This window comes from Mastigoproctus giganteus, chromosome 3 (assembly GCF_048544385.1).
Source record: "Mastigoproctus giganteus isolate SK-2022 chromosome 3, ASM4854438v1, whole genome shotgun sequence".
In the NCBI taxonomy this organism is placed as follows: domain Eukaryota; kingdom Metazoa; phylum Arthropoda; class Arachnida; order Uropygi; family Thelyphonidae; genus Mastigoproctus; species Mastigoproctus giganteus.
Genome location: NC_143577.1, coordinates 36,372,515 through 36,390,297, shown reverse-complemented (window position 1 = coordinate 36,390,297; position 17,783 = coordinate 36,372,515). Strand labels below are relative to the sequence as shown.

Here is a 17,783-nt window from a genome sequence, read left to right as displayed (position 1 = left end):
TAATGCTCCTAAAAAAAAAACCAAATAACCAAAGTTAATCTGACATCCATTTAGGCCTAAACCTTGAACAATATTTCTTAGCAATATAATTAGTAGAGGCATTTGATGAAAGAAACCTAGCTTATGCAGCATCAACCAAAAAATAAAAATAAATAAATAAAAAATAACCACTTTCACTTCACCCCTCTGTTCGTTCGAAATACCTGTCCAGCTGAGCCTTAAACTTATTTAGGCTATCAACTTCCACGACAAGGGATGGCAGTCTGTTCCACCAACCAACCACCCTCTGGCTAAAGGCAAATTTCCGCACGTCTATCCTACATCTGTCTTTCCTCAATTTGAATTTATGCCCTCTCAGGTGATTATTCTGAGCAAGAGGGAGAATCCCATCAGCATTGAGCATGCTCAAACCATTCAAGGCTTTATACACCTCTATCAGATCACCTCGCTGGTGCCTAGTCTCCAGACACTGTAATTTGCAAAACTTAAGCCTTTCTTCGTAAAAGCACCCCTTTGTTCCATTCACTACTCTTGTTGCCCTTCTCTGTACTCGTTCCAGCAGCTCTACATCCTTCTTGAAATGAGGCCTCCAGGCCTGTATACAGTACTCTAGGTGTGGTCTGACCATTGCCTTATACAAGGGAATAATCACCTCCTTATCCCTGCTAGAAAAATTCCTATATATCATTGACAATACACCATGAGCTACTCTTGCAGCCCGTCTGCACTGCTCAGAGAACTTCATATCTGCCTGCACAACCACCCTCAGGTCCTTTTCATTCTCTACCACTGTCAGTGTAGTACCACAGAGTTGATACGTTGCTCTGCGGTTGCTGTTTCCCATATGTAGTACTTTACATTTGTCAATGTTAAACTTCATTTGCCACCTCTCAGCCCATCTGCTCAAACTTTCCAGATCCTGTTGCAGCAGCATAGTGTCAGTAGTGTCCTTGACAACCCTGCCAACCTTCGCATCGTCTGCAAACTTGGACATTAAGCTTGATATACCATCATCAATATCATTTGTAAATACAGAAAACAATAATGGACCCAATACTAAACCCTGAGGGACTCCACTAATAACATTAGTCCACAATGAGCAGTGTCCATTGATTACCACTCTGTCTTCTCCCCCTCAACCACCCCTTTATCCATAGCAGCAATTTGCCTCAAATGCCACACTGCTCCAATTTGTGCAGCAGTCTTCCGTACGCAACAGTATCAAAAGCCTTTCTAAGATCCAAGTATATAATATCAAAGTTATTCCCTGCATCCAGTTCTTTTGTGACTGCATCATAGTATCCAATCAAATTGGTCAGGCAGGACTTCCCCTTAACAAAACCATGCTGCGTCCGAGCTATAACTGAAGTCTTGTCTACATGATCCTGCAGTGCTTCTTTAACCAGTGCCTCCGTTAATTTTCCGGGAACAGAAGTTAAACTAACTGGTCTGTAATTACTCGTGTCACCCTTCGATCCCCCTTTGTGAATTGGGGTCACGTTTGCACATCTCCAGTCCATGGGTATCTCCCCTGAGTCCAAGGAAGCTCTCATAATTATGGCTAAGGGTTTGCTTACTTCCTTTGCTGGCTCCTTTAATATAACTGGATAGATCCCATCCACCCCAGGTGCCTTTCTTGTTTATCTTCAACAATTTCTCCTCCACTTTACTATCAGAGATTACAAGATTCTCTAACTTACTGCCACAGTTGAATACACCTCTGGCATTCCCCTCGCTGAATAACTCCTCATGTGTGAATGTCGATGCAGAATATTCATTTAGTTTGTTAGCTACCTGAACAGGATCATCAACAGTTGACCCATCGATATCAAGTGGACCAATCTGATTCATCCCCTTCCTTCTAGAGTTTACATAAGAAAATAACTCTTTGCTGTTTTTCTTTGCATCCCTTGCCAAAGATATCTCGTAATCTGCCTTCGCCTGCCTAACCTCCTTTGTAACTTGGTTACAGATCAACTTTTATCTATCATAGGCTTCTGTGTCACGTGTTAATTTGTATGTATCCCATGCATTTTCTTCTCTGCCATATGTCTCATTAGTTCATCTGACATCCATTTAGGCCTAAACCTTGAACAATATTTCTTAGTTGGTATGTAAAGCCTAGTAGCTTACAAGATAAGTTCTTTGAATGCTTCCCATTTTGAATTTGCTGTTGGTAACATCATCAGTTGGTCCCACTGTATAGAATTTAAATACTGTCTCAGTCCATCGTAGTTGCCTTTACGAAAGCAATAACCCTTCCCTTTACCCCTAATGGTAGTTACCTCTTTGAGTAAATCCCACTTCAGCACACTGTGATCATTGCCACCTAGTGGTTCATTTATCTGCAGATTCTTAATGCATGAAGAATCGCTACTGATAATCAAATCAAGAGTATTACTCCCTCTAGTTGCCTCCCGAACATGCTGATTTAGAAAACAATCATCCAATAAATCCACAAAAGCCTTGCTAGTGTGCGAGTGACCAGCCCCCAAATTCCAGTCAATATCTGGGAAATTAAAATCCCCCATTATAAGACTCTCTGATTTTCTGGCCCACTCTATTTCCCTGTACAGTTTCTTATTATACTCATCAGAGTCATTAGGCCTATAGCACACTCCTACTCTCAATTTTGATCTCCCAATGCTTATGTTACACCAAACTGACTCGACACTGCACTGTCCAGCGATGTCGACTGCCTTCACTTCCTTGGATTTTATGTATTTCTTAACTAATAGCATAACCCCTCCTCCCTTCCTATCCTGTCTATCCTTTCTGTAGACATTGTACTCCCCAAATTCCAGTTCTGCATTCCTTATATCTGTGTGACACCACATCTCTGAAATCCCAATAATATCTGCCTTTGATGTTTTGAGCAATACCTCAAATTCATCAAATTAATTTACTATTAATTTACTAACTCCTAGCATTGGTGTACACACAAGTATACATGCACCTGTTCTTTTTCTTAGCTACCCTAACACAACCCATGTGTTTACTTGTACCCCAATGATTCCCAGCAGTCTCTGAAATATCCTGCATCTTATTTTCCAGGCTGCTGCTCATTCCAATAGAAGCAGTGCAAGAATCACTTTCACCTCTGCCAGTGGCTATTGTTAATCTATTAGTCCTTGTATCCCCCCAAGCTATCAGTTTTCCCACCCACCTAACACTGCCTCGATAGCATCAGCAAACATTCTTGCACCCTTTCTATTTAAGTGTATCCCATCCCTGTAGAAGCAGTCTCTCCTGTTAACAAGTACAGACCAGGCTGAAAAACAATTCTACCCCTTGAGCCTTGCGCAATCTTTCCAGGGCCGAATTGATCGACAGGGCTCTCATCATGTACTCCCTCCTATTGTGTCTGTGCAGAATTGCAGACACTTTCAAATTCAACCCTAATTCACGGCTTTTTTTTCAACAGTGACCTGTACTTGTTAAGTAATTCCGCCGGTCTCCTACTCTTAATATCATTAGTGCCAACGTGTACAACTATATCATCGTTTGTGCCCTTAAAAGATGATATCCGCTCTACAACGTCATCAACCTTTGCCCCTGGCAGACATACCCTGGTCCTGTTCCACCTATCCTTTTTACAAAGCATGTTTCCCGTTTCCCTGACAGTAGAGTCACCAACAACTACTAGTTCCTTTGGGACCAGCGCATTCTGCCTTGGGGGGGCTGCCGCTGTGTTGCACGATGACCAAGTGCAAGCTCTGGCATTGGTGTGGGTAGCTGAGAGCTTGATGGGCCCCTCACTTTTAATCATTCGAGGGCATCCACCCTGTCCTTCAAGCTCTCATATAAGCCCATAACAACGCCTGATTTCCTTACACTCCTTGCATCGTGCACAAACAAAGACATCCCCCATGGCAGTATCATGTCCTGTACCCGACTGCTCCACAAACATCGAGCAAGTAATCTTATATATCAAGCTAGTAATATAGTAATCTTATATATCACACAAACATCAAGCAAGTAATCTTATAATCTTATATCTGCCATAGGCTTCTGAGTTGCTTGATAATTTATATGCATCCCATGCATTTTTCTTCCCTGTTAAGAGTCTCATTAGTTCATTAGATAAATGGGAAGAGTTGGCTTTTTTTGAAGTGAAACTTCTTTAGGCACGCTCCGGGCAGTTTTCAGATTGGAGTAACTTGCGTTTGTGGATTGAATAAAAAATAAAAAAAATAAACACAACAAAAATGTGACCATAAATAAATGCATTACAAGCATTTTGAGCAGCCAAGTATTGTAAATGGCTAAATATCCTGGTTCCCCTATGATCTCCGAAGTTAAGCTACATTAGGTCTGGTTAGTAATTGGGAGGGTGACCACCTGATAATAAATGTAGTTGACTTTTTGCATTCCGTTCTTTTTTTTTTTTTTTTTACTGTTGTTAACCTGGGAAAAATATTCTTCCGATTTTCATGTATCATTTAGTTTTGTTAATTCGTAAGGTAATAAAGTGAATCTGTGCTTTATATAAATCTTTACTTTTATAGCCTGTGCATAATAATATTCCTGCCAATTTCGATTATTAGAATTGCCGTTAATAGGATTAAAATTCAGTTTGTAAATGTGATCACAATGACCGGCGCTTACTACATATCATATAGTGAACTAATCGTAAAGCAGGGTCCACTGTAGTGAGTGTTGTAAGGCATATAGAAGCACATATACATGCAATGCATCTGTGGATTTGCAAAAATTGCCAAGAAAATGTGACACGAAATGATCCGCCCCCACACCACCATTGTACCACTCCGTACCGGGCAAGAGCGATGCATGACCCTTTTTGTGTCATGCTATTTCTTTCTTCATTCTCCACCAAATTTAATAAAAAAATTTCAGTGGAAAAGAATTTATAATTTGACATGTTGAAGACTATTAGTGAGCCTTGTATGGCATGGAGAGCACGTATACATGCAATGCGACCACTGAAACCACCTCCATTGAGTGCAAAGGAGAGATCTAAGCGATTTCGACAGTAGAAGAAATTACAGCGTGCGATGGAGTTGAACAATGAAGCTGGAGAATGTCCATCCACATCTTCAGAGCCTTACATCTCCCCAGAATTGTTAGAAGTGAATTTGGAAGCAGTCATGGAAGTTGATACTGCAAGCTAAAACAATGAATGGTCCTCGAAGCCCAGTCATAAAAAAAAGTGAAGCCAAAACTGACTGCCAGAAGTACTCCATCAAATCATTCAAACATAATACACAATCGGAGCGGCAACAGGATTTTAAGAAACACTGAAGCATCCATGCACAGTTTAAACGTGCATTACTGGATAATGATTTCCTTTCAGTCTGTTTCTTGTGTGATCGGCTTTGGTTCAAGAACGATGTGAAGATTGTAGCCGCTCAAGATCACGCTCTTCAAACAGCATTTCCAAATGAGGCTGTATGTCAAATGTCAGCCTCTAACAGCTGTCATTTCTCTCTCAAGAACAAAGCAATTCCGGCTATCTCAAAGTAAAATGGTTTTAAATATCGTCCGATGCCACAGTACTTACCGAAACTAGATTTGGTAATGGAACATCTCGTATCCGCAGCTCCCATTCATGAAGGTAGCAGTAGTAGTATTGGCATGTGATGCAAGAAAGCAAGTGTATGAGCTTATGCAGCATCAGCCAAAAAAAAAAAAAATCACACCATTCCCTCCAATTGCCTGTCCAGTTCCTCCTTAAATTTATTTAACCTATCAACTTCCACAATGACAGATGGAAGTTTGTTCCAGCAATTAACCACCCGCTGGCTAAAGAAAAATTTCTGCACATCTATTCTACATCTGTCTTTTCTTAATTTGAATTTATGCCCCCTTAGGTTCGTAATCTGAACAAGTGGAAGGATCCCATTAGAATTCAGCGTGCTCAACCCATTCAAGGCTTTTATACACAACTAAATCAGATCACCGCGCAGGTGCCTAGTTTCCAGCCACTGCAATTTGCAAGCCTCTCTTGGTAAGAGGATCCTTTCATTCCCCTCACCAATCTTGTTGCCCTTCTCTGTACGCGCTCGAGCAAATCTACATCCTTCCTAAAATGAGGCCTCCAGACCTGTACGCAGTACTCAAGGCTTGGCCTAACCATTGCCTTATATAGAGGGACAATCACCTCCTCCTCCCTGCTAGCAAAATTCCTATATATCATTGACAAAACCCCATGACCTGCCCTGGCAGCCTGTCTGCATTGCTCAGAAAACTTCATATCTGACTGCACAATTACTCCCAGGTCTTTTTCATTTTCTACCACTTTAAGTGTAGTACCACACAGTTGGTACGTTTCTCTGGGGTTACTTCTACCCATATGCAGTACTTTACATTTTTCAAGGTTAAACTTCAGTTGCCACTTCTTAGCCCATCTGCCCAAATTATCTAGATCCTGTTGCAGTAGCACACTGCCATTACTGTCATTAACAACCCCGCCAACCTTTGTATCATCTGCAAACTTTGACACTAAGCTTGATATATCTTCATCAATATCATTGATAAATATACAAAACAACAGCGGACCCAACACCAAACCCTGTGGGACTCCATTAATAACATTAGTCCACGAAGAGCAGCACCCATTAATTACCACCCTCTGTCTTCTCCCACTCAACCATCCTTTTATCCATTGTAGCAACTTACCCTTAATACCATTCTGCTCCAATTTGCACAATAGTCTTCCATGCGCAACAGTGTCAAAAGCTTTCCTGAAATCCAAATATATGATATCAAAATTATTTTTTGCATCCAGTTCCTTTGTAACCACATCATAATATCCTATCAAATTTGTCAGACAAAACTTTCCCTTAACAAAGCCATGCTGTGTCTGAATTATTGCTGCAGTCTTGTCTAGATGATCCTGCAATGCATCTTTAACCAGTGACTCGATTATTTTACTCGGAACAGAAGTTAAACTAACTGGTCTGTAATTACTCGTGTCACCCTTCGATCCCCCTTTGTGAATTGGAGATACATTTGCACATCTCCAGTCTGTGGGGACCTCCCTTGAGTCCAAGGATGCTCTCATAATTATGGCTAAGGGTTTGCTTAGTTGCTTTGCCGCCTCCTTTAGTATAACTGGATAGATCCCATCCACCCCAGGTGCCTTTCTTATGTTTAACTTCAACCATTTCTCCTCCACTTTTCTCTCAGTTATTACAAAATCATTAAGCACCCTGCTACAATTTGATAACCTTCTGCCATTTTCAAACCTTAATAACTCCTCATGTGAATGTAGATGAAAAATACTCATTCAGTTTGTTTGCTAACTGTGCAGGATCATCAACAGTCGAACCATCGATATCAAGTGGACCAATCAGATTCATCCCCTTCCTTTTAGAGTTTATATAAGTAAAGAAATCCTTGCTGTTTTTCTTAGCATCTTTTGCCGAAGATTTCTCGTAATCTGCCTTCGCCTGCCCAACCTCCTTTGTGACCTGATTACGCACTATCTTATATCTGCCATAAACTTCTGAGTCGCTTGATAATTTATATGCATCCCATGCATTTTTCTTCTTTGTTACGAGTCTCATTAGTTCATTTGATAACCATTTAGGCCTAAACCTTGAACAATATTTCTTAATAGGTATGAATCTTTTAGTAGCTTCTACGATTAATTCCTTGAATGCTTCCCACTTAGAATTTACTGTTGGTAACATTGTTGGTAACATTTTAAATTCTGTACAGTTGATCACACTGTACAGAATTTAAAACTGTCTGAGACCACTGTACTCACCTTTACGGAAGCAAAAACCCTTTCCTTTACCCCTGATGGTAATTATATCTTTAAGTAAATCCCACATCAGTACACTGTGATCACTGCCACCTAGTGGTTCCTTTATCTGCAAATTCTTAATACATGAATGATCACTGCTGATAACCAGATCAACAGTATTACCCTCTCTGGTTGCCTCTCGAACGTGTTGCTGCAGAAAGCAATCATCCAATAAATCCAAAAAAGTCTTACTAGTGTGTGAGTGACCAACCCACAAGTTCCAGTCAATATCTGGGAAGTTAAAATTCCCCATTATAAGACATTCTGATTTACTAGCCCACTCTATTCATTGCCTGTGGCATTGTTAGTCAATATGGTATCCTCGATCAAGTGATAAATGTTCTGTTCGCCTAAAGAAGTTTCACTTAACTTCTGCTATGCATGCTCGGTGCGCGCACACTTTTTTTTTTTTTTTTTTTCTTTCTGGCTGATGCTGTGTAAACTTGCTTTCTTGCATCATTTGTTGTTACTACCACTATTACTATGAATAATAATAATAATAATAGAGATGGTAGCCAAAAATTTAGACATTTTGTGTATTTTTTGGACTGTGGTTCAAACTCAGTTGACTGCTAAATATGGCTAATAATTATATTTGCTGATCAAATAATTAATTATAAAACTCCTCGGATCTGATAATTGTTCTGGAGTATAATCAAGGACTTTAATGGATATATTGTTTAGAGAAATATGTAAAACACTGGTATAGGTACATAATTCCACAGAAAAGTAAGTAAATCAAACTTCAAAAGCATAAATTTCTCCTTGTGAAGTAAAAATGCCTTTCAGGCTAGTTATGCAGAAATTGGTGAACAGTCTCACTAATTTTAATTTGGTTCATCTGCTGGAGTTGCTAAAGTAGTCATTAATCTGCAAATATTTCTGCAGTAGACAATTAAATGTACTTGAGGAAAAATGTGAAATTAACTCCTCATCGTGGTGTACCAGGAAAATGATATTCTGGCAAGAGTAATTTTAGCATAGTATCTTGATCCCATCATCTCTCCAGATTTGGAAGAATCAGATCTCTTCTCCAAATAATTTATCTTTTTTTTTTTTTTTTTTGGCAGTTCACCTACATTTTCATTCTGGGAAAACTTGCCATCACCTATAAATTAAATTCAGAATTAACTGATGAAATTGTATTGAGAGTTTCTGTTGGAGAAAATATGGATAGATCAGGTCCCTACACAATATGTCTGCTAGTAATTCAGAACATGAATTATTGAAGGACATAATTATCCAGTCCCAAAACTTTTTTAGGCCTGTATAATTTAGTGTATCATACTATGAAATTCTACAAAATTCTACACACTGGCACTAATGACCTTAAGAGTAAGAGATCTGTAGATTTACTTAACAATTACAGGTCATGGAAAAAGTCACGGGTTAGGGTTAAAAAGAAATTCTTTGCATTCTTATTTTGCCTGTCAGGAAAGATACTATAATCTTAATGTATTATTCATTTTTACAGATGTATGAGCTCTAGAAAATGTGTATATGTTTTAGCAAAGAAATGTGGCATATTTTTCTCATTAGAATTTATTTTGCATTTGAGTAAAACTCTTTCAGGGGCTAAATTAAAACAATAATATATTTCTCTAGGTGAGGAAAATTTAGAAACATCTGAGAATAAAAAAAGCTGCTTTCAAAGAAATTGTCATGCACCATCAGCCCATAATGAGGAAGAGGACAGTGATGCAGCAGATAGTGTTGAAGAAGATGGGTGCCCTGAAAAAATTCTTGATCCCAGAGAAAAGTTCCTAATTTTTACTACTGGATCATTAACCTATACACCACATCAGATAGGTTTTAAGAAGATCAAGCCTTTCAAGTATGTATATACATATATTGTGTGCAGACTTTTTTCTCTGTTATTGATCAGTCCCCCAAAAGCACCTTTTTTTTTACAAATAAAATGAGCTTGAAAGTATGAACCAGAGCTGTAATGCTCGATACGTTCTACATTGATATCAATATTTGTAAAACAATAAGAGAAGTTTACCTAAATATAATACATAGAACACTTCCATATGATACTCTCCAGCAATTAAAATGAAAAAATCAAAAATCTTACATAACAGTAAAAAATAATTAAAAATCAATCTAGCATAATTAAAAATTAAATAGATTAATTAAAAGAAATAGAACAAAAAAAAATGCAAAACGATTTTCCTTCCTGAAGCTGACAACGCTTTTCGACCATATGTCGTGATTCGGGAACGAATTTTTGTTCCTGTGAACACGACATAATTATTTTTTACTGTTATGTAAGATTTTCGATTTTTTTTTTTTTTTTTTTTTCCATTTTAATTGCTGGAGAGCATCGTACGGAAGTGTTCTATGTGTTATATTGAGGTAAACTTCTCTTATTTTACAAATAAAATGAGCATATTTTGAAAAAATCCAAGAAAATACTATCAATATTGTATTATATCAATATACCAAAACTGCCTGTTTAAAATGCTCCCTTAGATTCTAAAAATAACTATTATTACAGAAGACAAGTAGTTGCCTATTGAATTTTATTCTTCTGTGCTGAATTATTCTGGATATACATATAGTTTAATAACATTTTAAAAATGTTTTCTATGTAACAATTCAGAATGTAGGAATTTATTTTATGCTATGAAATGTACTCTTGAATATCCAGACTAATTGAGCAAGAGAGGATGCACAGATAATTTAAAAATATGGATGATGTGAAATTTATACTTTGTTCTTTGAAGTATTAGAAATTATTCTAATCTGTAATGGCTTTTATTGTATATATATTGTGTACATTTCTAAGTTATGTAATATGTAGCCGACCGGGCTAGCCAGGTGGATAAAGTGCCTGCCTGGCAATCCAAAGGTTGTGGGTTTGAATCCTGCCTAGGGCTTGGATCAAAGTAAAATGCAAAAACTTTGGGAGGTGCATTATGGCCACAGAAGCCAACAACTAACAAAAAAAAAAAAAAAAAAAAAAAATGTAATATGTAATTTTGGTTTATTTTTGAGAATCCTTAAGATGTCTCCTTACATCAGTTCGGATTTTACTCACAGCTATGATATAATTATATTTGTAGTCCCACCTGACTCGCATACTCTAACAAAAGTGTCAACACAGAGCAGCATTATGCTGTGATTATTCTACTTACTGATTTTTTCTTCATTCTCTTTCTCTTTCTCTCTGTGGATGGCCACAGCAGCAGGATGATATCTGCAGCATTTATATTGAAAGCTTGATTCACATTAATTAGTTTTCAACCACTCAAGATTTTCTTTGTCAACATTTTCACAAATTTTTAAATTTTTCATTGCATCTCTTAGCCATCTTGCTTGCTTTTTCATCAGAACCCATGGATTGCCTTTTTGCTCTTGTGAGAAGTTCCCTCCATGATCAAACAGTGTTACTGGTTTTATACTGTATCACACCCAATACACACGCTATATAGCATTCAGTAAAAATAGTCTGTTTTTTTTTTTTTTTTTCCAGAATGCTGTCAGTTTGTCAACTTCATCAGCAAGAGTTCTGAGTAGACCAGCCGAATAGTATCATTTCATTTATGAAAGCACTCTGGGCTTAATTATAGATATAACATCTGGGGGCAAAAATTTTACAACCACGAGGCCATCATTTGATTTCTTTATGCTCTATTGGGATGTTAAGGAACATTTCTAATAGCATTTCTGCTTTATGTGGAAATCCTTTATCTTTTAAAAAAGAATGAACTTCCAGGTTGAGCTTTTTTTTTGAACCTATTTTCAAAAATAATGATATCCAAGATGATTTTTGCTTTCAGTTCAATTAAATGATCTTGTTATTTATTTATTTATTTTTTTGCTTTACCAGTTACGATAAGTTTTATTTTATGATTTCCAGAAGCATTCCCACAACACACGATTGTCATATTTTTCAAATGACATATCCTGGAACAGATTTTGCTTTTGCAAAGCAAGTTTCTGTAAGCAAGCCTTTCCAGTTTAAGCCTTATCTTATCTGATTTGATCAGGCTGCAAATTTTCCTCCTCCACATATTTCTGAAATGCTGTGCAAAATGAATCAGCTGTTACAATAGAAGCACTAAACCACTCCCTGTGTAAGTAATTTCATTAATTACCAAATAATTTCTGAAATCTGTTGGTCAACCACTCAGTGAGTGAAGAAATCACCTTCCAGTCCCAATGCTTCATGAAATAACTTGACTTTATGTGCACATGTTAAGCTGGAAACACTCTTGCTCATTTTTGGTTTAACCATTGAAATCAGGTGGATATCTACATCTTCATAAGATGACTTTTTCATATTCTTTCATTTCAGAGGATCTTGCATTGTTATCACAGCCTCTTTCTCCAACTTGCAGTACTTCATTTTGATTTAAGGCACTTTTCTTGGAACAAGCAGTGGAAGTACCGAGAAATGCTTATATTTATATGTACATAATTTTATTAAGTAAATTAGAAAAAATATCCATGGATAACCACAAACCAGGTAATCCACCCAATAATTGAGAGTACACTGTTGTATAGACATTCAAGTAAATAGTTTCTATTCCATATTAAAAATTCTCGTGCGGTTATTGAAAATTAATTTTTAATTTTCAATAACCGTAACAATTCAAAATTCTCTAAGAATTTTCAATTGTTACGGTTATTGCCACACAGTTATTGTTACAGTTATTGAAATTACTATTTTTTAAAAGATATACTGTATATAGAAATTGTATAAAAAAAATAAGTACAGATAGGGACCAAGCCGGTTATATATCCATGCATTACATCTCTAAGCAGCAATGACTAATTATAAAGCCTGTCTTCACATGACAGTATAAAGCTCCCTTCCCCTCATTTACAAGGACAGATTGCAGAATATTCTTCAAGAATGTAAAAATACTGGCACAGAGCATTTATACAGGTGGAAAAGCTCAATGAGGATTTAAGATTTATCCTAGATAGAGGGCTAAATAAAGTCTCTCTCTCTCTCTCTCTCTCTCTCTCTCTCTCTCTCTCTCTCTCTCTCTCTCTCTCTCTCTCTCTCTCTCTCTCTTTTGGGAGAGAGTTCCTAAAATTGTCTGTACCCTAAGGTTTGAGTTTATTATTGTTAAGCTCTCTAGATTTCTATATTTTTTAGGCTCTCTTTATGAAATTTTTAAATTTTCACAAAAATGAAAACTTTATACATAAATTCTTTTAAATATTAGTATGTTTTTTTTTTTTTTTTTTTTTAATGATCAAGTCAAAATATTAATATTTTGACTTGATCATTATCAAAAATCAAATAAGAATTTTAAAAATCATAAATGTTTAAAAATTTGGAAATAATCATAGAATTTTTTTAAATTTCATCCTCATATATATATATATATATATATATATATATAAAATATGTATATATATATGCACATACACGTACAGGGTGTCTCAAAAATACACGGCATAGCTTCAGAAATGAGTTCCTCATATGCAGGCAATAAAAATATTTTATATCAACATAGTTCCGGAAATGCTTGGGGTTCCCGAGTTATTAACCGGAATGTTTTATCTCCCGCAGGTTATTTCCTTCATCACAAGGTACTGACAGAATCTGGTAGTTTTTCCATTCCAACCATTTACTCAAATCAGGAGCAAGTGGATATGCACTTTATGTACAGATTGGCAGATGGCAATGCTCTGGAGGCTCGTTGTTTGTACCACGAAAGGTTCCCAGAACGAAGATGTCCAGAGAGGAAAATGTTTGAAGGTATCCATCGCTGCCTTTGTGAACATGGGACCTTTACACCTCATGCTGCTGACAGAGGACGACCAAGATCTACTACTCCTGAAGTAGAGAAGGAGATTTTGGATGTTGTGCGTGCCACTCCTGGAATCAGCACACGCAGAATAGCAATGCAACTGGCTGTTCAACATTTGACTACTTGGAGAGTGTTGCAAGAACACCAACTGTATCCTTACCATCTGCGACGGGTACAGGCCTTGTCACCAGCAGATTACCCTGCTCGCGTAATGTTCTGCCAGTGTTTCTTGCAGCAGTGTCGAACGTTGAACAGCCAGTTGCATTGCTATTCAGCGTGTGCTGATTCCAGGAGTGGCATGCACAACATCCAAAATCTCCTCCTCTGCTTCAAAAGTCGTAGATCTTGGTCGTCCTCTGTCAGCAGTACGAGGTGTAAAGGTCCCATGTTCACAAAGGCGGCGATGGATACCTTCAAACATTTTCCTGTTTCGTGCTACAAACGACGAGCCTCCAGAGCATTGCCGTCTGCCAAACCGTATATAAAGTGTATATCCGCTTGCTCCTGATTTGAGTACATGGTCGGAATGGAAAACCACCAGATTCTGTCAGTACCTTGTGATGACACAGTTAACAACCAACAATACGTGGATCAGTGTGATCAAAATGGATGCCTGCTACAACACAAGCCCCCAGTGGGCAGGTGGGGTGACTGGCATGCAATAAAGCTGACCAAAAGGCACTCGCATGCATGTGGCCAGTGTGGCACGATGGATGCCTGTTCTCTTGCAGGGCTACTTCTATGAAGAAAGCAATGTGATGGTGCATTGCTGGAGGTTTTTAATTGAGGCAGCTTGCTGCACAAAGCAGCGAACAAAAGTCACCCAACCACATGTACCATATATGGTAGTAATAAAATGTCCCACTGTTGCTAAGAGCATAGGGCAACAAACAGACCCTGCAGGGCTGACTGCCAGAGTTAACATCCCACAATACTTAAGTACAGACTTAGTAAATTAATAAGAGGAGTATTACAGCTCTGATTCATACTATTTAAGTACAGACTGAAAGTAATACTTGCCTACAGCAGCACAAGCCCTCACAGTGGCAATGATCTAGACCGAAAGGTGATCCAACTGCAAGTGGCAGCCTGAATGGCTATGACTAAGATAACTGAAAATCAACAGTATTAGGATATAATGGGAAGGTGAGGGATGCCTGTTCACTCACATGGCCACTATCCAAGAACAATGAAATGTGCCAGTGTGCTCCTGGGGACTGCTGGGTGAGGCAGTTTCCATACAAAATATGTTGATTAAAGGTTGACCCAGTTGAAAGAACTATTAAATGGGTCTCAATACAGTGCCACTCCAAACAATATGGTTAAGCCACAGATTAAAGGAAAGATTAAGATAATCTGCCTACGGCAACTCGGAACAAATTGCCCGCCAGGCACAATAGAAAGATACTGAAAGGGCATGACCAGGACAGAAAATACCGAATACACAGGTATACCGGAGTACAACGTATGTACGTAACAAACGTACTGGGCTTCTCCACTAGGACAGGATTGGGCCCTGCGAGTGCAGAAGCCCAGTAACAACACACGGTTAACCAAATAATGGCCTGATGGGCCAGATACCCTACTGATAAATATGGAAAGTACTGTGAGGGCCGGGCTCCTCCACTAGGACAGGATTGGGCCCTGCGAGTGCGGGGGCTCGGGCCTTCAAGTATCAACCAAACGCCCACCTAGGGCTGGATTATGATGTAAGCACCCTTGAAGTACACTTAGGGAATAGTAATATTAGTGCAGGCATGCTTTATAGATGCATGGGGAAACTGTGCGTCGGAGTTATGCAGGTGCCTCTTATAGTACTGATTGCTTAAATTTGAAAGTAAGAGGGCCAGGCTCTGACACTAGGACAGGATTGGGCCCTGCGAGTGCAAGAGTCCTGGCCACCAACAACATACTAAAGCCCGCTCCAGGACAGGATTAAGCCCTGCGGGAGCCTGGGCACAGATAGACAAAACTCAAACACCAACTCTCCAAAGTGTTAATTATTAGCATATCTTACTTTCTCTTATCCAAATTATATGCTACTTATGTTAATTATCATCCCTATATCAGTTTGTCTATCCATTAGTTCAATGATGTCTTTATTATAGGTTACTTACTTTACTTATTCTACCTCACCCTACGATATTTATTACTGTAATCTGTTACTCTGTTATACATTTTCCTCCCCTAAACTAAATTAATTATAAGTAAACTCCCACCAATTAATGAAGTAGAAACTGGCTGCCTCCTCGTGGCTAGGGACGGGAGCGGGGGGTTGGGGCAACCTGCCCTCGGCCCCCTGCTGCTAAATGCCAGTCGCCAGCCACAAACAACATAACCACACACAACACACACCATAATGAACACCGAGTAATACCCTAAAAATGTAACCTTTAAATTATCTTCCCCCCTTCCCCCCTTTTTTACCCCCCTCTTCTAAATTCCTTCCTCCTTCACACCCTTTCCTTAGAGGAATTCTAAATTATACTGCTGGCAAAAACTAGCTTAACAAACGGCGGACATAGGGGCCACCCTGGAAACCGCCAGTAACGTACAAAAATACTTTGCAGTACCTTGTGATGAAGGGAAAAAAACCTTTCACCTGCGGGAGATAAGACATTCCGGTTAATAACTCGGGAACCAAGCATTTCCGGAACTATGTTGATATAAAACATTTTTATTGTCTACATATGAGAAACTCATTCCTGAAGTTATGCCGTGTATTTTTGAGACACCCTGTGTGTGTGTGTGTGTGTGTGTGTGTGTGTGTGTGTGTGTGTGTGTGTACACACACATTATGGCTGTAGGCTACGTTTTGCTAATGTAGTGTCCCTCATCCATAATCAACATACTTCCTTTTTGTACTGTTACTCTCCACCCTCTATGATTACTTAGCTTCTTAATACTGTTATTCTTTTATATATATATAACTATATAAATTAGAGTAAGGATCATAATAAAAATAAAATAATGCCAGCAGTACGGCAAGACCAGAGCGAAAAAGGCAAAATTAAACCTAAATTAATTCAAATCAAGCAGGGAGGGAAGAGAAGAGTAAAAATATTGCAGCAGAAACTCTAATTTAGAAAATCTAAATGTACGAATAATAATTCTTTGAAATTTAAAAGCCAATTAAATAGAAATTTAACGGTGCCCCCTCTGACGGGCACCAGGTCCAGATTTATTTGAAATATCACCAAATAGAGATATAAACCACTACAATAAAACAAAAGTAAACAAAAATAAAAATAGACTGACCATCATGCCCCATCTCGACAGAGGACCACAAGGCCAATAATGGTAAGGGAATCACTGCATTTCGAACGCTAGACAAATCGCCGCAAAGGAGAATCGATCCAAAGATCAGTCCGCCACACTGATCCTCAGATCGAACCGCCAATGCAGGGAATTGAACAGTGGTGGTCTTGATGCAGCGAAAATCAAAAATAGAACAGACACGAGCACTCCAGGGCAAAGCCACACCACTGACAAAAGTAATCTTAACCTGTTTATATAAACGAAAAATGAACTATGGATGGCAGCACTGTTCGTTTATATAAACGGGTGAACTGGAAGTGGTTATTTTTTATTTATTTATTTATTTATTTATTTATTTTTATTTTATTTATTTTATTTTTATTTATTTATTTTTTATTTTATTTTTTTTTTTTGGCTGATGCTGCATAAGCTTGCTTTCTTGCATCAAATGCCTCTACTAATGCTAATGCTAACACTAAATTACACTTCAAATAAGATAAAAACATTCAATAATTAGGAGCACCAAAATCCACAACTATAGCCGAATTCGCACACGCACTATTACTATCAGATAATGCACCAGGCCATCCAAAAGGTTTAAGTCATCTAAACCATTGAAGTATTACGTTCCTACCACCTAATACAACTTCTTTAATTCAGCCATTAGATCAAGGCATTATATCTATCTTTAAAACTCATTACATCAGAAAATCGTTACAATGGATCTCGGAAAAAATTGATTTCAAATCTGTTGAAGTGATGGAGGCACGAAAACGTTTTTCATTTGTGGACTGTATTGGAATCATAGCTTTATCGACAACCATCAACATTAAATGCGTGTTGGAAAAATGTATGGCCAGAGTCAGTTCATTCAGGAAATATGGTTGAACTGGTGTGATAGTAGAACTTGCTAAGTGGGTAGGAGAGGAAGGTTTGGATGATATGACTGCTGAAGACATTCAAGAATTATTGGTAGAAAA

At 38.1% G+C, this 17,783-nt stretch overlaps 1 protein-coding gene across 2 annotated transcripts in view; it reads left to right on the top strand.

The window, feature by feature from the left end:
• Fbw5 (F-box and WD repeat domain containing 5) overlaps nt 1-17,783 on the top strand; it is a 107,699-nt gene that overhangs the window by 53,482 nt on the left and 36,434 nt on the right. For both annotated transcript variants that reach the window (XM_090370488.1, XM_090370489.1), the window contains exon 5: nt 9,377-9,605. In XM_090370488.1, coding sequence (XP_090226614.1) covers nt 9,377-9,605 — 229 coding nt within the window. The remainder of the gene's footprint in view (nt 1-9,376; nt 9,606-17,783) is intronic.